We start from the raw sequence: 24,639 nt of genomic DNA on the forward strand, positions 1-24,639 counted from the left end.
CACATGACCAAACCATCTCAACCTGTTCCTCTTCACAGCATCAATCACAGGCTCTATTCCCATCATCTTTCGCAATTCATCATTTGTCTTCCTCTCTCTCAACGATACTCCGCACATCCATCGAACCATTCGCATTTCCACCCTTTCCAACCTTCGTTGCTGCTCTACGTTCATTACCCATGTCTCGCTCCCATAAATCATAACACTTCTCACACATGCAGCATACATCTTTCCCTTCAGCTTCAACGACACTCCCCTCCTCATCAGCACGCCACTCAATTCCCGAAACTTCTTCCATGCACATCTCACTCTAGCAACCGTTGCCGAGTCTGATCCACCTTCTCCATTCAGCATGTCTCCGAGGTAGCAAAATGTTTTCACACCTTCCAGCTTCACGCCGTCTCCAAGATCCAACTCAACATTTCCTCCATCTGCAGCTCCCTCTGTGCACAACTTACATTTGAATGTAGCTGCCACACTGGTTAATGACCCTCTCAGACCACTACATTTTTGATGAACCCACTCAGCGCACATTGTACATTGAATGGAGTTCACTCCGACACCCTTCCTGCACACAGCACAGGGCCACTTCCCAGTTCTTTCCACCTCACCACATGCTTTACCACTTGCCATCACCTTCGTCTTTCCGATATTCACCTTCAGACCTTTTGTCTCCATACATTCCTTCCACTTGTTCATCTGTTCCTTCAGTCCATCCATACTTTCCGCAATCAACACCAGATCATCTGCATACAACAATTCCCACGGTAAACGCTCCTTTACGTTCTGAGCCAGCACCTCCATCACAGCTACAAATAGTAGTGGACTTAGTACCGACCTCTGATGCACTCCCGCCTTCACCTCAAACTCACCACTGTTCCCGTCCTTCGTCCTTGCAGCTGTGTGCGCTCTTTTGTACATTGCCATCACTACTCTGATCAACCATTCCTCCACTCCTATCTTCCTCAATGCCCATGTCAATACTTTGCGTGGAACCCTTTCGAATGTTTTCTCCAGATCAACAAACCCAAGAAACAACTTCTTCCTCTTCTCCATGTACTTCTCCTGCAACTGCCTCACAATGAAAAGCGCATCTGTCGTTCCTCTTCCTGGCATAAATCCAAACTGCATTTCGTCGATCTTCACTTTCTTCCTTATCCTCCTCTCCAACACCCTTTCCAATACCTTCATTCCATGCTCCAATAACTTTATCGCTCGGTACGAGCCACACTCCAGAGGGTCACCTTTCCCCTTGTATAGAGGGACGAGGGTACTCAGTTCCCAATCCACTGGAATGCGGCCTTCTCTCACCACCAGATTACAGATCTCTGTTATTCTCTTCACACCCCAACTTCCTGCTGCCTTCAACATATCTCCCACAACTCCCGTCGGCCCTCCCACTTTTCTACTCTTCATTGCTTTTATTGCTTCCTCAACTTCCTTCTCAGCCGGTCCGAAAACTGGGTTACTCTCTATGTTGCCATCCCATTCATTCTCTGTATTCAACAGCATTTCCATATATCTTTTACATCTTCCTTTAATTCCATCTGGGTCCACAATGATTTGTCCCACTTCATCCTTCAAGCAACTCACTCCCATCACATCACACCTCTCTTTCGCTATCTGCTTTGCAATCCTGAATACTGCTCTCTGACCCTCTTCCGAATCCAAGCGTTCTCCGAACATTTTCCTACATGCCTCCTGCGCCTTTGCTACCTCTTTCTTTGCAGCCTTCTTGGCTGCCTTATAACTTTCATGCTCTGCTGTTTCTGCTCCCGTACCCTTCACCTTCTGCCACTCCTTGAACTTCTTCCTCTTCTCGTCAATCCTCTTTCCAACTTCATCATCCCACCACCATGTTTCCGAGTGCCTCGGTGGTCCTTTTGTCCATCCACATACCTCACCAGCGGCACCTAACAGACTAGCTTTCATTGACATCCAACCACTTTCAAGCTCAACCACATCATCCTCTACCCTACTCAGTCTCTCTTTTCATGCCTCCCTTACTGTCACCTCTTTCAACCTCCACACCTTCATTCTCGGTTGGTACTTCACCCGCCGAGCTCTCCTCGCACCTTTCACCCTTACGTCGCAGACAACCAAGTGGTGCTGTGAAACAGTCTCCTCCCCCGGGATCACCTTTGTGTCCCGGAGGTGCCCCCTATCTCGCCGACGCACCATCAGATAGTCAACTGTTGTCGTCGACCCACCTGACGTGTATGTAACAAGCTTATTATCCTCTTTCTGGAACTGAGTATTACAAATCAACAAATCAGCTCCATCAGCAAACTCCAAAATCCTTTCACCTTCTCCATTTCTCACACCATATCCGTAACCCCCATGAACTCCCTCAAAACCATCCATACTCCTTCCCACATGTCCATTTAGTTCTCCTCCTACCACAACAACTTCGTCATCTTTCACGTTTTCCATCAACTTCTCTATCGCACACCAGAACTTGTCCTTCTCTTCATCGCTCTGACCAACCTGCGGAGCATATCCCGAGATGACGTTCACCAAGAGCTTTCCAATCATCATTTTCACCATCATCAACCTATCACTGAATCTAGTCACACCCACCACACTGTCTACAAACTCCTCAGAAAACAGGACACCAACACCATTCACGCCCTCCAGGCACCTTTTTTTTTTTTTTTTTTTTTTTTTTTTTTTTTTTTTTTTTTTTTTTTTTTTTTTTTTTTTTTTTTTTTTTTTTTTTTTTTTTTTTTTTTTTTTTGTATACAATATCGAGGCTCGTGAAAGAGCGAACATTAATCACATGAACACACAGAAAGACAAACCGACACATAAAACATATAACATAGGGAGCGGTAGACAAGATGGGGAGAGAGGGGGAAGGACACAAACACAACATTTGAGAGCAGGGACCGAGAGACATGGAGACATCGAGAGATCTGAGAGAGGGCGAGGGCTTTGGGGGGGGGGGGGCGTGGGAAGGGGGCAGTGGGAGAGGTATAAAACATATGGACACTGCCAGGACTTCCAGGAAAGAAGTTGGAATTTCAAACAAGGTGGATCTGGGGTGAATTAGCGGGGGTAGAAAAGATCAAGGTTTTGGATGGGGGAAGATAAGAGATGGTGGTGAACAGCTGTTTTAAAGACCTGGAGGGAGGAGTGGGATTGAAGGGAGTGAGGGAGTTTGTTCCAGAGGCGGGAGAAAAGAGGAATGAAAGAGTGAAGGTGAGCGGAGAGCCGAGATTTCGGCAGTTTAACCATCAGAGGGTTGCTGGCAGATCTTGTGCGACCTGTAGGAATATTTGGGGGACAGAGCACAGAGAGAGCTGGGGGTGCAAGGCCGGAGAGGAGTCGGTAGAAGACAGAAAGACCACCTACCTGCCTGCGGTGAGTGAGTGAAAGGCCCTCAGAGATAGCTTCATCGCGGGAGATTCCAATAATTCTGAAAGCTTTGGTTTCAACAGCGTGAAGCCGAGCTAGGTGTGAGGCAGGAGCACCGGCCCATAGGGGAGAACAGTATTCCATTGAGCTGCGGATGAAAGCCTTGTATGTGGTGAGGAGCTCAGGTGTGCCGAGGAAGGACTTCGCACGACGGAGGATGCCCAGTCGGCGACTGGCTTTGGAGGCCAGCTTGGAAATGTGGTTTTCCCAAGAAAGATCATGGCAGATAGTGAGACCCAAAATCTTGAGCGACAGAACTTCTTGGAGAGGATTGTTGAGAAAGTAGATGGGAGGGTTGTCCAGTCGATCTTTTCGGAGAGACATAGTAAGAGTGTGAGATTTGTCAGGATTGAAAGACATGTTCCACTTGTTTGACCAGTCTGTGATTTTGTCCAGGTCTTCAGAGAGTGAGGAGGCAGCAGACTGCCGATCTGAGGGAAGAGGAATGGAGCGGCAGAGAGTGGAGTCATCAGCAAAGAGATAGAGAGGATTTTCGAGAGAGTCAGAGAGATCATTGATGAAGACCAGAAAAAGCACGGGGCCCAGAACACTGCCTTGGGGAACTCCAGCCTGAACAGGAAGAGGAGATGAGAGAAAACCATTCAGGGCCACACGTTGACGACGACTAGAGAGGAAGTCCGCCAGCCATGCGTGGAGATTTCCATGGATACCAAAGGAGGAGAGTTTGGTGAGCAGAGCGGGGTGCCAGACCGTGTCGAAGGCACGTGATATGTCGAGGGAGACAGCTCTAATTTCCTGTTTGGCATTGAGGACCTCCATCCATTGTTGAGACAGCAGAAGCAGCATGTCCAGAGTAGAGTGACCTGGTCTGAAACCAAATTGATGATCAGAGATCAAGCCATTGGAGAAGAGGAAAGATTTCATATCAGAAGCAATGATGGATTCCATGACTTTGCTGATAATTGGGAGAAGGCTGATTGGTCTGTAGTTGCTAGGATCTGTTTTTGCACCTTTTTTGTGCAAAGCGGTGATGTTGGCTGATTTCCAAGCAGATGGCAGTTGACCTTGAGCAAAAGAGAGGGTGAAGAGAACAGAGAGAGGGTGAGATAGAGCAGCAGAGCAGGATTTTAGGACCCGTGGGCTGATGCCGTCGGGTCCAGTTGCAGAATCAGAGTCGAGGGTTGACAGAAACTTTTCCACCTTGTCAGGAGGAAAGGACACGGAGTCCAGGAGCAGCAGGGTACGACTGGGTATGGTGGGTACAGAGATGGATGGGTTTGGGACACAAGATTTAGAGGCAAACACAGAGTTGAGGCATTCAGCTTTTTCACGTGCGGAGTCAGCTGTGTAGCCGTTTGAGGTAAGGGAGGGGATGGAGGGGGAACAAACACCAGAAACGGATTTGACCAGACGCCACCAGGATTTGGAAGAGGGAGACAGATAAGAGAGTTCGGTCTTGAGAACGGAGAGATATTGTTTCCTGGCTCTCCTGAGGGTGGACACACACTTGTTTCGGGCTTTGTGAAAGGAAATGAGATTTCCTTCCGTTGGATTTGCTTTCCAGGAGACGAAGGCAAGTTGTTTCTGGGCAACAGCCTCACCACAAGATTCCGTGTACCATGGACGGGAGGAAGGGTATGACAACTGAAGACGAGATGGGATAAATCTGTGCATGAGAGAGAGCAATTTACTTTGGAAGAATTCCCAGGATGAGTTGATGTCAGAGGTGGTAGAGATGGGAGACCAGTCCAGATGATTGATGGCTGCTTGAAGACCGTGCCAGTTGGCCTGAGTGAAATGCCAGACTCGTCGACGCTGAGCAGGCTCCCTGAGGATGGTCAGAGAGATGTCCACTTTAACAAGGACATGATCAGATGATCCGATCGGAGCAGAAGAAGAGCAGCAGACATTTTCAGGGAAGTTAGTCATAACCAAGTCCAGAAGAGAAGATGTTCCGTTGACTGAGATCCGGGTCGGGAAATTGACAGATTGTGTCAGTCCCAGTGAGTCGCAGAAGTCCTTTGCTGAGGAGCCATGGCTGGTGAGAGAGGTACCCACACCCAGCCAACTGGCATGATGACAGTTGAAATCACCACATATGAGGAAGAGAGAGTTGGGATGAGTAGATAGAAGTTGGTCCATATCATCAGACAGCGAGATGTAGATGGAGTCATCACTGTTTGGTGGACGGTACAACACACATATGAACAAGAGGTGGGAGCGAAGGGGAAGCCGTAGCCAGAGGTATTCCTGGGGGTGAGGTGGAGAGAGTGCAGTGCAGGGCGAGTGAGGAAGAGAGTTTTTGATAAAGATAGCAACCCCGCCTCCAGGACGAGGCTCAGGTCTATCATACCGGAGGAGGGAGTAGCCCGGGAGAGATACTATGGAATCAGAGACATCATAAAGGAGGAAAGTTTCTGTTAAGCAGATCACGTCTGGTTTGACAGAAGCAACCTGTATGGAGAGATCAGTTAAGTTTGAACGAAGGCCCCGGATGTTTGAGGTCCATACCGTTAATGAAGAGGAAGGGGGAGCATCAGATACAGAACAGGGGGGAGGAGGGGTAGGGTAAGATGTGGAAGAGGTGGAAGAGGTAGGGAGAGCTGTTGAAGGTGTGTCAGAGATTTCAGAATAGCTCGGAGAAAGGGAAGGATGGGGCGGACAAAAGGTTTGATGGTGATTGGGTGAGCCACAATGAGGTGTTATTTGAGGAGGGGGAAGAGCGAGGCAGAAGGTTGGGGGAGATGGAGGTGAGAGTTTGAAGGGGGAAGAAGCGGGGAGGATGCTTTGAGGAGGGGGAGTGAGCGGGGGGAAATTGAGAAGCAATGAGGGTGGGGAGATTTGAAGGGGAGGGGTGAGGGGGGAGTTTGGGAGGGAAGGGACAAGGGGAGGGATTTGAAAGGGATGGGATATGGGGGAGATTTGGAGGGGAGGGGTGAGGCAGGAGTCTAGGAGGGGAGGGGCGAGGGGGCGTCTTGGCGGGGAGGGGTGAGGGAGTAGTTTAGGAGGGAGGGGGCAAGGGGGGAGATTTGAAAGGGATGGGTGATGGGGAAGATTTGGAGGGGAGGGGTGATGGGGAAGATTTGGAGGGGAGGGGTTATGGGGAAGATTTGGAGGGGAGGGGTGAGATTGGATTTTTGAAAGTGTACGATTTATGGGAGACGAACATTTATTGCAAAATGAGTTTCTTGTGACCTTCGAGTTAAAAATACGTTTAAGGACGCTGGATGGAGGATGGAGTGCAGGAGAGTTTAGGGAATGTAGAACAAAGGCACTATAGGAGATGGATATTTTTTTTGGGATGAATTGATTTGGTGAGCAAGTCGAAAGCAGCCTTTTAAAGAAGAAGAAGAAAAAGGTGTTATAAAATATGACGGAATACATAACTTGAGGGGAAAGTGTAAACATTGAAGGTTAATGAGTGAAAACTATCTGGGGAAATGGGGGAGAAACACGTGGTCGAAGAACGAACGAACGAATAAGAATGAATAAACGAATGAGAACAGAGAAGGAAATGTATTTTTTTTTTTTTTTTTTGAGTTGAGATTTACACAAGGAAGTAGGCTATGGGTGAAAAGACTGGGAATACAGAGAACGAAAGTTATTGGATCACAAACGACGGACCACTGAGAGAAAAACAAAGCCTCAAGGTTGTACAGTGCACACTGTACAAGGCCTTGCTCACGACACGGCAAACAGACGATCAATTTATGAAAGATAAACACCGAGAAACAACCAAAGTTGCACACAATAACTTCACACACCGAAAGATAAATACAGTTTCGACAAAATACAATTGTGAACAGACTTAACTTCGAACTTGCCACACAAACTTGTATTTCTGTCCCTGCCTACCCTTCACCATTCTCACACCACTTCCCTTCCATCTCGTCTCTTGCACACAACATATGTCCACTCTTCTTCTGACCAATACTTCCACCACTTCTCCTGATCTCCCTGTCATTGTCCCTACATTCCATGTCCCAAACCTCAGAAACCGATCTCCACTTCGGGCTATACCCTGCCCATATGTAGTTGTAATTGTCATGGTTCTCTTTTTGAGGCAAATATATATATATACACCTGTATGTATGTATGTATGTATATATATATATATGTTATATATATATATGTTATATATATATATATATGTTATATATATATATGTTATATATATATATGTTATATATATATATGTTATATATATATATATATGTTATATATATATATATGTTATATATATATATGTTATATATATATATATGTTATATATATATATATGTTATATATATATATATGTTATATATATATATGTTATATATATATATATATATATATATATATATATATATATATATATATATATATATATATATATATCAAAGATGATCAAAGGAAATTGGATGCACATGATCTCAATTTAGAGTGTCATAGCAAAGGGGTTGATACTTATTGACGTAAGACATTTCAGCTTTTTATTTTTAATTTTTTGTAAAAATTCCTTTAAAAATTCCACTTTGATATTATGGGGTGTTTTGTGTAGATCAGTGACAAATAAAAATCTCAATTTAATCCATTTTAAATTCAGGCTGCAACACAACAAAATGTGAAAAACGTCAAGGGGTGTGAATACTTTCTGAAGGCACTGTACTCGTAGAGACAATGCACTGTTGACATAATCTCCTCCAGACAAAATAAGACAAAGATCAACAACTATGATTAACCCCTCAATGAGCTTCAACAAATTTCTCTGGTATACTGCAAGCTCATGAAAGTTCAATTATTGCTCAAAACAACTTAAAACACACCTTCTGAGTCATGTCGTCTTCAAACTTGTGATTAAACAAACACTTGTAAACACGTCCATCTCCAGCAGTCACCTGCAAGCAAGATGTAAATGTTGGTTTTATCAAAACCAGACCACCTTCAGCAGTAAGAAACAAAAATTCAAACTTCCTTGCAACACCCCTACCCCCTCCCCCTCCGACTTGCCCAACAAGCACACCCCCCCCCCCCCCCCCCTTTCCCTCCAGCTATATCCAGCTTCCTTTCTCTCCTCCTGTTATCTCATCATCAGTGGAATACAGGGTGCGGCTCCAAACGTTACCCCACCTTCTCGCAGAACCTCTCACGGTCATCTCGGCAGGCAAAGTACAGATGCCGGTCCAGATGAAAGTCATCGGACGAAAGCTCGGCCACGCGGAGAATCGCTTTCCTGCAGCCATCTTGTAACTGCTCCACATCTCTTCGCTCCTCCTGATCGGTCAAGGCATGTTCAAGACAAGCTACGACTGCACCTTGAGAATGCACAACCTAAAGAGAAAATAAAATAAGCAGACATCAATACATGCTGCCTATATTGAGGTCCATATGCTAAAGGTGCTGCTGATCCAGAAGGTATTGCGACATAAGTGCAAACACAGATATGAGAAGGTTTCCGTTTCAATAAAATAAATAAATTCTGATATATCATATTCTGTTACAGAGGATCAGTGTTGCCAAAGCAGTTTCTTGGAATATACTGGGTAGCACAGTGTCTTGGGCAAGGATTATGCTGGGTAGAGCAGTGTCTTGGCAAGGGTTATACTGGGTAGCGCAGTTTCTTGGCAAGGGTTATACTGGGTAGAGCAGTGTCTTGGCAAGGGTTATACTGGGTAGCGCAGTTTCTTGGCAAGGGTTATACTGGGTAGCACAGTTTCTTGGCAAGGGTTATACTGGGTAGAGCAGTGTCTTGGCAAGGGTTATACTGGGAAGAGCAGTGTCTTGGCAAGGGTTATACTGGGAACCGCAGTTTCTTGGCAAGGGTTATACTGGGTAGAGCAGTGTCTTGGAAAGGGTTATACTGGGTAGCGCAGTTTCTTGGCAAGGGTTATACTGGGTAGCGCAGTTTCTTGGCAACGGTTATACTGGGTAGCGCAGTTTCTTGGCAAGGGTTATACTGGGTAGAGCAGTGTCTTGGCAAGGGTTATACTGGGTAGCGCAGTTTCTTGGCAAGGGTTATACTGGGTCGCGCAGTTTCTTGGCAAGGGTTATACTGGGTAGCGCAGTTTCTTGGCAAGGGTTATACTGGGTAGCGCAGTTTCTTGGCAACGGTTATACTGGGTAGCGCAGTTTATTGGCAAGGGTTATACTGGGTAGCGCAGTTTCTTGGCAACGGCTATACTGGGTAGCGCAGTTTATTGGCAAGGGTTATACCGAGTAGAGAGTAGACGATACCTCGCCTATTCTTCACAAAGTACACCGTGGAGTCTTTAACATCCGCCAACTGATGATGGCAGATGGGACGCCGAGTTAAAAATCCATAAGAAGGATGGGCAAACGTGTTGATGAATCACCCTGTCTGTGAAACCTCGGGATGACAGTTTATAGCTGGGTCGGGATTCAGACGCAGGCTACAGCACTCAGAGGCGAGTGTGACTATCACCTGGCCACTCTATGAGAAAATAAGAAAATAAAGATACATTTTTAACGGTAATCACAGAATCCCAAAACGGGTGAATATGAACTCCACAATATTAGCAGTTGCACAAGTTATATGTGCTCGAAGAAAATGGAGTGTGAGGGTTCTTTTCCACTCCATTTCACTCCCCCTTCGCCATGCTAACCGAGGCACCATTCAACAGGAATATTGTGTTTATATGCAATTTCATTTATATTTATTGTCGAGCATACAAAATTATATATATAAACTACCTGGAAGCTTCTAATTGTTTGGGTACCGAGTGTATCAGCGTGTATTTTTAAATCTCAGTATCCTGAAGCGATGGCTGGTGCAGTTTTCCTTCCACTGTTAGTCCGATGTCCTTGTACTTCGCGCCAGGCTCTGGGCCGACCGGGCCGACCGAATATCGTCGCTTCATGGCTGCTTTCCGCCGCCGAAATCCAGCGCGGCTTGGGCGATTCTGCCCCTGTTTGGAGAACACCCAGCGAAGCCTTCATCGGGGCCGAGCGAGCAAGGCTTCCGCTGCCGAAATCCAGCGCGGCTTGGGCGATTTTGCCCGTTTGGAGAACACCCAGAGAGGCCTTCATCGGGGCCAAGCGAGCAAGGGCGTGTCGGGACCTGGTTCGCGCCATTGACCGAGTGGTTCGCACCAACCAGAGCTGTTTTCGGATGACGTGCTGATGTCCTTGGACTTCGCGCCAGGCTCTGGGCCGACGTGCATCGAAGTCCTTTCCAAGGGTGTGGTGCTGAACGGGCCGCCGTGGTGCTGACCGGGCAAACGTGGCATGGTGCAGACGGGGCCCCCGCAGCCGTGATCTGCCGGTCCCAGTTTTAGGACCGGCAGAGAAGATAACTGAGAAGGAAGTTGAGGAAGCGATAAAAGCAATGAAGAGTAGAAAAGCGGGAGGGCCGACGGGAGTTGTGGGAGATATGTTGAAGGCAGCAGGAAGTTGGGGTGTGAAGACAATGACAGAGATCTGTAATCTGGCGGTGAAAGAAGGCCGCATTCCAGTGGATTGGGAACTGAGTACCCTCGTCCCTCTATACAAGGGGAAAGGTGACCCTCTGGAGTGTGGCTCGTACCGAGCGATAACGTTATTGGAGCATGGAATGAAGGTATTGGAAAGGGTGTTGAAGAGGAGGATAAGGAAGAAAGTGAAGATCGCCGAAATGCAGTTTGTATTTATGCCAGGAAGAGGAACGACAGACGCGCTTTTCATTGTGAGGCAGTTGCAGTAGAAGTACATGGAGAAGAGGAAGAAGTTGTTTCTTGGGTTTGTTGATCTGGAGAAAGCATTCGATAGGGTTCTACGCAAAGTATTGACATGGGCAATGAGGAAGTTAGGAGTGGAGGAATGGTTGATCAGAGTAGTGATGGCAATGTACAAAAGAGCGAGCACAGCTGTAAGGACGAAGGACGGGAACAGTGGTGAGTTTGAGGTGAAGGTGGGAGTGCATCAGGGGTCGGTACTAAATCCACTACTATTTGTAGCTGTGATGGAGGTGCTGGCTCAGAACGTAAAGGAGGGTTTACCGTGGGAGTTGTTGTATGCAGATGATCTGGTGTTGATTGCGGAAAGTATGGATGTACTGAAGGAAAAGATGAACAAGTGGAAGGAATGTATGGAGACAAAAGGTCTGAAGGTGAATATCGGAAAGACGAAGGTGATGGCAAGTGGTAAAGCATGTGGTGAGGTGGAAAGAACTGGGAAGTGGCTATGTGCTGTGTGCAGGAAGGGTGTCGGAGTGAATTCCATTCAATGTACAATGTGCGCTGAGTGGGTTCATCAAAAATGTAGTGGTCTGAGAGGGTCATTAACCAGTGTGGCAGCTACATTCAAATGTAAGGTGTGCACAGAGGGAGCTGCAGATGGAGGAAACGTTGAGTTGAATCTTGGAGACGGCGTGAAGCTGGAAGGTGTGAAAACATTTTGCTACCTCGGGGACATGCTGAATGGAGAAGGTGGATCAGACTCGGCAACGGTTGCTGCAGTGAGATGTGCATGGAAGAAGTTTCGGGAACTGAGTGGCATGCTGATGAGGAGGGGAGTGTCGTTGAAGCTGAAGGGAAAGCTGTATGCTGCATGTGTGAGAAGTGTTGTGATTTATGGGAGCGAGACATGGGCAATGAACGTAGAGCAGCAAATAAGGTTGGAAAGGGTGGAAATGCGAATGGTTCGATGGATGTGTGGAGTATCGTTGAGAGAGAGGAAGACAAATGATGAATTGCGAAAAATGATGGGAATAGAGCCTGTGATTGATGTTGTGAAGAGGAACAGGTTGAGATGGTTTGGTCATGTGTTGAGGAAGGATGAAAGTGACTGGTTGAGAAGAGTGATGGAAATGAATGTAGAAGGAAGTAGAGGACGGGGAAGACCGAGAAAGACTTGGCTAAAGATGGTGGAAGAAGAAATGCGGGCAAGGGGGTTAACAAGGAGAGATGCAGAAAATAGGGCAAGATGGAGAAGATTGTCATGGGGACCGCAATGCTAACCCCCTGCTCTAGCAGGGAAAATGGCCTTAAAATGCATGTTGTTGTGTGTTGTTGTTGTTGTTAGTCCGATTCAGACTCTCTCTCGGCTAGTCATGCAAACGAAGCATCTTTTGTCATCAGCAAATTATGACTGTGCAACAAAGAAGAATCTTTTTGCCACTTGCAGTGCTGGTGTTAAAAAGCACTTCAAAAAGGGGAAGCTGAGCGCACCTGCGCACCATCGATTAGGCAAGTCAAGTAACCACAGAAACCATGGCGTTGCAACACCACGGAGCACAAGATCAACCTCACCAACACTGGGCCAAGTGTGCCACTTACATCTCATGTTAGGAGGCGTGAAAGAAAGAAAAAAACCACCTAAAAATAGTTAACAGCATCAATAGATAAAAGTTTCGGACACACTTGTGTTTCATTGAGCTGACCCGAAATTTCACAAATCAGAATTAAAAGGCCACATCACTATACGTATTAAAATATAACGAGTCGTTTATGTGAATCTTGGAAATGACTCCGAGGTTCAGAAAATACAGGAATCCACGGGAAAGTTCGAATCTCTAAAGCCTGCAAACAACCATCCCAGTTGAGCGAAAGGATGGAGAGATTGCAACACGGCACGCCAAACTAACATCGCACTATGACCTCGTATCGGCAGGGCCTACCTTGGGATCATTGCTGATTCGGCCACAATGCAAACGATTTATGTCTTCTTTACAATTGTCCACAAAACCACAGATAAGACGGTAGTCACTGAAGATGATGCTTGCCATCCGCGTGATGAACTGGTGGCATTCGTAATCTGAAATGTTCGCCCTGTTGTCCACGAGGCACGAGATAACGTAGCCTTTACCGTGCTCATGATTCTGGCATTCCTTCAGCTGAAAAAGGTTCACATAATACAATCACATGGTTTGCATTGCTTAAAAGTTTCAATGTTGAAAGAAACAGACAATGGAGATTAGCACAGGTGCTTGCATCGGAAGGACGTTGAGCCGGAGAACCCGTTTGCAGCCTACAGGCGTTGGTGGATGTTAAACAGCAAGTACAAAGTAATTATAAATTGAGAAATGGCATTCATACAAGGAAGCAAAGACACCAACAATAACAAAACGTGAACAATCATCAGTAATGGACCACACTGCCAAACCTAGAGCGCCGTGCTATCAAAATGATCTTTGGTAGGAATTTGTGATTTATACAGTGCTGGCAATAACTTTCCTCCTATTCACAAAGGACACCACAGGTTCTTTGACATCCACAAACAACCAGTGCCAACAGACAGGTACACTGGCTTGACGTCCTTCAGATGCATCGCCCTGCATGTCGAACACCTGGGTGACAGTTTATAGCTGGGTCGGGATTCAAACCCAAGTGCGACTGCGCACACCACCACATCCTATCCTGCGAGCCCAAAGGTAAAATCACACATGGCCAAAAGGTGCAGTGCAACATTCTCATCCGAAATAGGTCCCGTTCCAAGGAACGCTCACACAAGCACATTCAGCCTTACCTCTCGCAGTGCGGTTTTACAAACTTCAACAGCGGCGATGTCAAACCGCTCGTCCATTGTAAGATTGTGCTTATAGTTCCACAACATCTGCACGTGAATAATAATAATAATAATAAATCACATCGTGAAGAGACAATATCCAAAACTTTCAATTTGAACGTTCATTCGCTCGCTAGGCAGCAGGTAATAATGTGAAAATTCAAACTCAGTAATGGGTGTTACATACGTGGTGACAATCTGGAGAAATGTCGTCGTTGGCCTGAAAAGGAAAATTTACATCAGATCCCGTACAAATTTACCTTTAACCACAACCACACCGTACATGTCTAAACTTTAACCATGACCACACCGTACATGTCTAAACTTTAACAATGACCACACCGTACAGGCTGAACTTTAACCACGACCACACCATATAGGTTTAACTTTAACCACAACCACACCATACAGGTTTAACTTTAACCACAACCACAACATATAGGTTTAACTTTAACCACAACCACACTGTACATGTCTAAACTTTAACCATGACCACACCGTACAGGCTGAACTTTAACCACGACCACACCATACATGTTTAACTTTAACCAGGACCAGACCGTACAGGTTTAACTTTAACCACAACCACCCCATATAGGTTTAACTTTAACCACAACCACACAATACAGGTTCAACTTTAACCACAACCACACGGTACAGGTTTAACTTTAACCACAACCACAACCACAACATATAGGTTTAACTTTAACCACAACCACACTGTACATGTCTAAACTTTAACCACGACCACACCGTACAGGTTTAACTTTAACCACGACTACACTGTACAGGTTTAACTTTAACCACGACTACACCGTCCAGGTTTAACTTTCACCACGACCACACCGTACAGGTTTACCTTTAACCATGACTGCACCGCACATGTTTAACTTTAACCACGACTACACCATATAGGTTTAACTATAACCATGACTACACCGTATCGGCTTAACTTTAACCACGACTACACCGTACAGGTTTAACTATAACCACAACCACACCATATCGGCTTAACTTTAACCACGACCACACCGTACATGTTTAACTTTAACCACGGCCACACCGTACATGTTTAACTTTAACCACGATCACACCGTATCGGCTTAACTTTAACCACGACCACACCGTACATGTTTAACTTTAACCACGATCACACCGTATCGGCTTAACTTTAACCACGACTACACCGTACAGGTTTAACTTTAACCACGACTACACCGTCCAGGTTTAACTTTAACCACGACTACACCGTCCAGGTTTAACTTTCACCACGACCACACCATACATGTTTAACTTTAACCAGGACCAGACCGTACAGGTTTAACTTTAACCACAACCACACCGTACAAGTTCAACTTTAACCACAACCACACCGTACAGGTTTAACTTTAACCACAACCACACTGTACATGTCTAAACTTTAACCATGACAACACCATACAGGTTTAACTTCAACCACGCCCACTCGCACATTTACCTTCAACCACGACCACACCATACAGGTTTAAATTTAACCACGACCACACCGTACATATCTAAACTTTAACCACGACCACACCGTATTGGCTTAACTTTAACCACGACCACACCATACAGGTTTAACTTCAACCACAACCACACCGTATCGGCTTAACTTTAACCACGACCACACCATACAGGTTTAACTTCAACCACAACCACACCGTATCGGCTCAACTTTAACCACGACTACACCGTGCAGGTTTAACTTTAACCACAACTACACCGTACAGGTTTAACTTTAACCACGACTACACCGTACAGGTTTAACTTTCACCACGACCACACCATACATGTTTAACTGTAACCACCACCACAACGTTCAGGTTTAACTTTAACCATGACCACACCGTACATGTTTAACTTTAACCACGACCACACCGTATCGGCTTAATTTTAACCACGACCACACCATACAGGTTTAACTTCAACCACAACCACACCGTATCGGCTTAACTTTAACCACAACTACACCGTACAGGTTTAACTTTAACCACAACTACACCGTACAGGTTTAACTTTAACCACGACCACACCGTACAGGTTTAACTTTATCCACGACTACACCGTACATGTTTAACTTTAACCACGGCTACACCGTACAGGAGGGTGGCACTAAAAACCGAATGTTTCATAATTTTCGGTCTAGGGGGTCTGGTTTTGTTTGATCCCATGAGAAAACACTTGGAAATTTTCAGTGATCAAATCATATTTAGAGGGAGCTCATGGCCTCTAAAGTTTCTCTACTGGCGTGGTCAACCCAACACGAGCTGTCCAACTCACTCGGCCACCGCGCTCCCTAATAATAATAATTATTATTATTATTATAATAATAACAGTAATAATATTAGGGTACGTTTTTGTTTTTTGTTTTTCATCTTAACCCATTAAAGCCCACTGGCAACAATAGTTGCCAGAGATTTATGTTCATTATTTTTGATGTTTATAAATTAATTAATGATCAGATTATATTTGTCTATATCGCAGTTTATGGAATATGTATGGACATAATAATGTAATTATAATATTATTTTATAATTGAATGTAATTATATAATTTTGTATTGTATGCTCACCGCAACAAGCAATGTTGCGGTGAGGAACCCCGAAATATATATACGATTTGCATAAAATTTTAGTTTGTGATTTCGACAATAAATGGAACCACTTTGCATTGTAAGATCATAATTTTCATGTGTTTGAAATTTTACCCCGTATTTTAGTGCCACCCTTCCGTACAGGTTTAACTTTAACCACGACCACACCGTACAGATTTAACTTTAACCACGACCACACCGTACAGGTTTAACTTTAACCACGACCACATCGTACAGGTTTAACTTTAACCACGACCACACCGTACAGGTTTAACTTTAACCACGACCACACCGTACAGGTTTAACTTGAACCACGACCACACATTACAGGTTTAACTTTAACCACGACCACACCGTACAGGTTTAACTTTAACCACGACCACACCGTACAGGTTTAACTTTAACCACGACCACACCGTACAGGTTTAACTTTAACCACGACCACACCGTACAGGTTTAACTTTAACCACGACCACACCGTACAGGTTTAACTTTAACCACGACCACACCGTACAGGTTTAACTTTAACCACGACCACACCGTACAGGTTTAACTTTAACCACGACCACACCGTACAGGTTTAACTTTAACCACGACCACACCGTACAGGTTTAACTTTAACCACAACCACACCGTACAGATTTAACTTTAACCACGACCACACCGTACAGGTTTAACTTTAACCACGACCACACCGTACAGGTTTAACTTTAACCACGACCACACCGTACAGGTTTAACTTTAACCACGACCACACCGTACAGGTTTAACTTTAACCACGACCACACCGTACAGGTTTAACTTGAACCACGACCACACATTACAGGTTCAACTTTAACCACGACCACACCGTACAGGTTTAACTTTAACCACGACCACACCGTACAGGTTTAACTTTAACCACAACCACACCGTACAGATTTAACTTTAACCACGACCACACCGTACAGGTTTAACTTTAACCACGACCACACCGTACAGGTTTAACTTTAACCACGACCACACCGTACAGGTTTAACTTTAACCACGACCACACCGTACAGGTTTAACTTTAACCACGACCACACCGTACAGGTTTAACTTGAACCACGACCACACATTACAGGTTCAACTTTAACCACGACCACACCGTACAGGTTTAACTTTAACCACAACCACGCCATACAGGTTCAACGTTAACCACAACCACACACTACAGGTTTAACTTCAACCACAACCACAACCACAACATATAGGTTTAACTTTAACCAAAACTACACCGTACAGGTTTCACTTTAACCACGACTACACCGTCCAGGTTTAACTTTCACCACGACCACACCATACAGGTTTACCTTTAACCATGACTGCACCGCACGTTTAAGTTTAACCACGACTATACCGTATCGGCTTAACTTTAACCACGACTACACCATACAGGTTTAACTATAACCACGACGACACCATACAAGTTTAACTTTAACCCCGACCACACCGTACATGTTTAACTTTAACCACGACCACACCGTATCGGCTTAAATTTAACCACGACCACACCGTACATGTCTAAACTTTAACCATGACCACACCATACATGTCTAAATTTTAACCATGACCACACCATAGAGGCTGAACTTTAACCACGACCACACCATACATGTTTAACTTTAACCACAACCACACCGTACAGGTTTAACTTTCACCACAACCACGCCGTACAGGTTCAACTTTAACCACAACCACACCATACAGGTTTACCTTTAACCACAACCACACCATATAGGTTTAACTTGAACCACAACTACACCGTACACGTCTAAACTTTAACCATGACCACACCGTGCAGGCTGAACTTTAACCACGACCACACCATACATGTTTAACTTTAACCAGGACCAGACCGTACAGGTTTAACTTGAACCACAACCACCCCATATAGGTTTAAGTTTAACCACAACCACACCGTACAGGTTCAACTTTAACAACCACACGGTACAGGTTTAACTTTAACCACAACCACAACATATAGGTTTAACTTTAACCACAACCACACTGTGCATGTCTAAACTTTAACCACGACCACACCATACAGGTTTAACTTTCACCACGACCACACCGTACAGGTTTAAATTTAACCATGACTGCACCGCACATGTTTAACTTTAACCACGACTACACCATATAGGTTTAACTTTAACCACAACCACACCATATCGGCTTAACTTTAACCACGACCACACCGTACATGTTTAACTTTAACCACGACCACACCGTACATGCTTAACTTTAACCACGACCACACCGTGTCGGCTTAACTTTAACCACGACTACACTGTACAGGTTTAACTTTAACCACGGCTCACCGTCCAGGTTTAACTTTCACCACGACTACACCATACATGTTTAACTTTAACCAGGACCAGACCGTACAGGTTTAACTTTAACCACAACCACACCATACAGGTTCAACTTTAACCACAACCACACCATACAGGCTTAACTTTAACCACAACCACAACATATAGGTTTAACTTTAACCACAACCACACTGTACATGTCTAAACTTTAACCATGACCACACCGTACAGGTTTAACTTTAACCACAACCACACCATACAGGTTCAACTTTAACCACAACCACACCATACAGGCTTAACTTTAACCACAACCACAACATATAGGTTTAACTTTAACCACAACCACACTGTACATGTCTAAACTTTAACCACGACCACACCGTACATGTCTAAACTTTAACCACAAGCACACTGTACAGGTTTAACTTTAACCATGACCACACCGTATCGGCTTAACTTTAACCACGATCACACCATACATGTTTAACTTCAACCACAACCACACCGTATCGGTTTAACTTTAACCATGACCACACCAGACAGGTTTAACTTCAACCACAACCACACCGTATCGGCTCAACTTTAACCATGACTACACCGTGCAGGTTTAACTTTAACCACGACTACACCGTACAGGTTTAACTTTAACCACGACCACACCGTACAGGTTTAACTTTAACCACGACCACACCGTATCGGCTTAACTCTAACCACGACCACACCATACAGGTTTAACTTTAACCACAACCACACCGTATCAGCTTAACTTTAACCACAACTACACCATACAGGTTTAACTTTAACCACGACCACACCGTTCAGGTTTAACTTTAACCACAACCACACCGTACATGTTTAACTTTAACCACGACCACACCGTATCGGCTTAACTTTAACCACAACTACACCATACAGGTTTAACTTTAACCACGACCACACCGTTCAGGTTTAACTTTAACCACGACCACACCGTACATGTTTAACTTTAACCACGACCACACCGTATCGGCTTAACTTCAACCAAGACCACACCGTACAGGTTTAACTTTAACCACGACCACACCGTATCAGCTTAACTTCAACCAAGACCACACCGTACAGGTTTAACTTTAACCACAACTACACCGTACAGGTTTAACTTTAACCACGACCACACCGTATCGGCTTAACTCTAACCACGACCACACCATACAGGTTTAACTTTAACCACAACCACACCGTATCAGCTTAACTTTAACCACAACTACACCATACAGGTTTAACTTTAACCACGACCACACCGTACAGGTTTAACTTTATCCACGACTACACCGTACATGTTTAACTTTATCCACGACTACACCGTACAGGAGGGTGGCACTAAAAACCGAATGTTTCATAATTTTCGGTCTTGGGGTCTGGTTTTGTTTGATCCCATGAGAAAACACTTGGAAATTTTCAGTGATCAAATCATATTTAGAGGGAGCTCATGGCCTCTAAAGTTTATCTACTGGCGTGGTCAACCCAACACGAGCTGTCCAACTCACTCGGCCACCGCGCTCCCTAATAATAATAATTATTATTATTATTATAATAATAACAGTAATAATATTAGGGTACGTTTTTGTTTTTTGTTTTTCATCTTAACCCATTAAAGCCCACTGGCAACAATAGTTGCCAGAGATTTATGTTCATTATTTTTGATGTTTATAAATTAATTAATGATCAGATTATATTTGTCTATGTTGCAGTTTATGGAATATGTATGGACATAATAATGTAATTATAATATTATTATTTAATTGTATGTAATTATATAATTTTGTATTGTATGCTCACCGCAACAAGCAATGTTGCGGTGAGGAACCCTTAAATATTATACGACTTGCATAAAATTTTAGTTTGTGATTTCGACAATAAATGGAACCACTTTGAATGGAAAGATCCGAATTTTCATGTGTTTGAAATTTTACCCCGTATTTTAGTGCCACCCTTCCGTACTGGTTTAACTTTAACCACGACCACACCGTACAGGTTTAACTTTAACCACGACCACACCGTACAGGTTTAACTTTAACCACGACCAGACCGTACAGGTTTAACTTTAACCACGACCAGACCGTACAGGTTTAACTTTAACCACGACCACACCGTACAGGTTTAACTTTAACCACGACCACACCGTACAGGTTTAACTTTAACCACGACCACACCGTACAGGTTTAACTTTAACCACGACCACACCGTACAGGTTTAACTTTAACCACAACCACGCCATACAGGTTCAACGTTAACCACGACGACACCGTTCAGGTTTAACTTTAACCACGACCACACCGTACAGGTTTAACTTTAACCACGACCACACCGTAGATTCAACTTTAACCACGACCACACTGTACAGGTTTAACTTTAACCACGACCACACCGTGCAGGTTTAACGTTAACCACAACCACGCCATACAGTTTTTTTTTGTTTTTTTTTGTATACAAGATCGAGGTATCAACGTTAACCACAACCACACGTACAGGTTTAACTTTAACCACAACCACACCATATAGGTTTGACTTTAACCACAACCACACCGTACATGTCTAAACTTTAACCATGACCACACCGTACAGGCTGAACTTTAACCACGACCACACCATACATGTTTAACTTTAACCATGACCACACCGTACAGGCTGAACTTTAACCACGACCACACCGTACAGGTTCAACTTTAACCACAACCACACGGTACAGGTGTAACTTTAACCACAACCACCCCATATAGGTTTAACTTTAACCACAACCACACCATATAGGTTTAACTTTAACCACGACCACACCATACATGTTTAACTTTAACCAGGACCAGACCGTACAGGTTTAACTTTAGCCACAACCACACCGTACAGGTTCAACTTTAACCACAACCACACGGTACAGGTGTAACTTTAACCACAACCACAACATATAGGTTTAACTTTAACCACAACCACACTGTACATGTCTAAACTTTAACCATGACCACACCGTACAGGTTTAACTTTAACCACGACTACACCGTACAGGTTTAACTTTAACCACGACCACACCATACATGTTTAACTTTAACCACAACCACACCGTACAGGTTTAACTTTAACCACAACCACACCGTACAGGTTTAACTTTAACCACGACCACACCATTCATGTTTAACTTTAAACACAACCACACTGTTCATGTCTAAACTTTAACCACGACCACACCGTACAGGTTTACCTTTAACCATGATTGCACCGCACATGTTTAACTTTAACCACGACTACACCATACAGGTTTAACTTTAACCACGACGACACCGTACAGGTTTAACTATAACCACGAGTACACCGTACAGGTTTAACTATAACCACGAGTACACCGTACAGGTTTAACTATAACCACGAGTACACCGTACAGGTTTGACTTTAACCCCGACCACACCGTACAAGTTTAACTTTAACCACGACCACACCATACATGTTTAACTTTAACCACGACCACACCGTACAGGTTTAACTTTCACCACGACTCCACCATACAGGTTCAACGTTAACCACGACCACGCCGTTCAGGTTTAACTTTAACCACGACCACACCGTACAGGTTTAACTTTAACCACGACCACACCATACATGTTTAACTTTCACCACGACCACACCTTACAGGTTTACCTTTAACCATGATTGCACCGCACATGTTTAACTATAACCACGAGTACACCGTACAGGTTTGACTTTAACCACGACCACACCATACATGTTTAACTTTAACCACGACCACACCGTACAGGTTTAACTTTAACCAGGACCAGACCGTACAGGTTTAACTTTCACCACGACCACACCGTACAGGTTTAACTTTAACCAGGACCAGACCGTACAGGTTTAACTTTAACCACGACCACACCGTACAGGTTTAACTTTAACCAGGACCAGACCGTACAGGTTTAACTTTCACCACGACCACACCGTACAGGTTTAACTTTAACCAGGACCAGACCGTACAGGTTTAACTTTAACCACGACCACACCACACATGTTTAACTTTATCCACGACCACACCGTACAGGTTTAACTTTACCCACGACCACACCGTACAGGTTTAACTTTCACCACGACCACACCGTACAGGTTTAACTTTAACCAGGACCAGACCGTACAGGTTTAACTTTAACGACGACCACACCGTACAGGTTTAACTTTAACCAGGACCAGACCGTACAGGTTTAACTTTCACCACGACCACACCGTACAGGTTTAACTTTAACCAGGACCAGACCGTACAGGTTTAACTTTCACCACGACCACACCGTACAGGTTTAACTTTAACCACGACCACACCGTACAGGTTTAACTTTACCCACGACCACACCGTACAAGTTTAACTTTACCCACGACCACACCGTACAGGTTTAACTTTAACCAGGACCACACCGTACAGGTTTAACTTTACCCACGACCACACCGTACAGGTTTAACTTTAACCAGGACCACACCGTACAGGTTTAACTTTAACCAGGACCAGACCGTACAGGTTTAACTTTAACCACGACCACACCGTACAGGTTTAACTTTAACCACGACCACACCATACATGTTTAACTTTATCCACGACCACACCGTACAGGTTTAACTTTACCCACGACCACACCGTACACGTGTCACATACATAGTCCGCGGTGTGCTGAACCCAAACGTCAACAAGTAACATTACAACCCTCACACACCTCGCGTTCATCCTGCAGACATTCCAGCACCACGAAGTTGTTTTGCCACGAACTGCGCGGACACAGGCGGCGAACGTCGGACGAACACGCGTTGTCTTCGGAGATGCGCCACCCATTGCCGCTGGTCCGGACGGGGGCCCGAGTTGTCTCCTGTCTCGCCGCCACGTTATTATTATTATTAACCAGGGGAACCGCTTTCTCACGGACTCCATTGACATTGTAAGGAGATAGCTTGGGGTCGACCTGCTTGGGGTCGACCTGCTTCGCTGCGACTGCTTCGAGAAGCAAACAAAACGCCACGAAAAGGGAAAACACCCAGAGCTGAGGGAAACTGCAAGGCTGCGTAGAAGGATAGCGATGTACCAGCGCCATCTTGTCAAACCAACGCGTCATCACCACCGCGTCACTCGGTAGTCGGTCACAAAGCATTCTTTCCTCTTTCATTCATCATTCCAAAAATCATTCGCTACTCGTTTATTTCTTCGTTCGCTTCGTTGTTGTAATTTTGACATTTTAATAGTCTGAGATTCTAATATATCCATAAACATATATAATATATCCGACGGATGATTTAATCTTATACCGGATGCAGTTAATGGAAGGACAACCAAGGAATGTTGATTTAAATGGATTCAAAGACAACTTGGACAAACCGGAGACACGGGCGAGCAGCTGTCTTCCAGAAAGAATGATCAAGAATCGACAAAATATCAAACACCAATCGCACGAATGAAACCTAAATTCCGGAAGTGACGCACACGTAGCCAGCACACCAAAATGGGAAAGAAATCCAACCGATGGAGATGACGCAACCCCAACGGCCACAAACGATGTGTTGTCCCGGTGCGCAACGACATTGGGCACACAGGTCATTCGGCTCATCGTGCCCGCGCCACAGCAACACCACGCCAACTACACCAACTAGAAAATGTCAAGTGTGCTTTGGTGGGGTTTTTGTAGTTGCTTTTTGTACATGGTTTTTGTAGTTGCTTTTTGTAACTGGTTTTTTGTAGTTTTGTGGGGTTTTAAAGTTGTTTTTAGGAGTAGCTTTTAGTAGTTGTTTGGTGGGGTTTTTGTCGTTTTTTAAGTAGTTGGTTTTGGTAATGGT

The 24,639-nt window shown here is 44.6% G+C and overlaps 1 protein-coding gene across 1 annotated transcript in view; it reads right to left on the minus strand.

Moving 5' to 3' along the window:
* GLG1 (golgi glycoprotein 1) overlaps nucleotides 1-23,940 on the minus strand; it is a 210,371-nt gene extending 186,431 nt beyond the window's left edge. Inside the window, exons 1-6 of the mRNA XM_068126022.2 lie at nucleotides 23,532-23,940; nucleotides 14,048-14,080; nucleotides 13,822-13,908; nucleotides 12,974-13,189; nucleotides 8,491-8,691; nucleotides 8,187-8,258 (exon numbers count right to left, since the gene is read on the minus strand). Coding sequence (XP_067982123.2) covers nucleotides 8,187-8,258; nucleotides 8,491-8,691; nucleotides 12,974-13,189; nucleotides 13,822-13,908; nucleotides 14,048-14,080; nucleotides 23,532-23,924 — 1,002 coding nt within the window. The 5' untranslated portion in view covers nucleotides 23,925-23,940. The remainder of the gene's footprint in view (nucleotides 1-8,186; nucleotides 8,259-8,490; nucleotides 8,692-12,973; nucleotides 13,190-13,821; nucleotides 13,909-14,047; nucleotides 14,081-23,531) is intronic.
* Nucleotides 23,941-24,639: the final 699 nt, after the last annotated feature.

This window comes from Myxine glutinosa, chromosome 10 (genome assembly GCF_964187855.1).
Source record: "Myxine glutinosa chromosome 10, kmMyxGlut1.1, whole genome shotgun sequence".
In the NCBI taxonomy this organism is placed as follows: Eukaryota; Metazoa; Chordata; class Myxini; order Myxiniformes; family Myxinidae; genus Myxine; species Myxine glutinosa.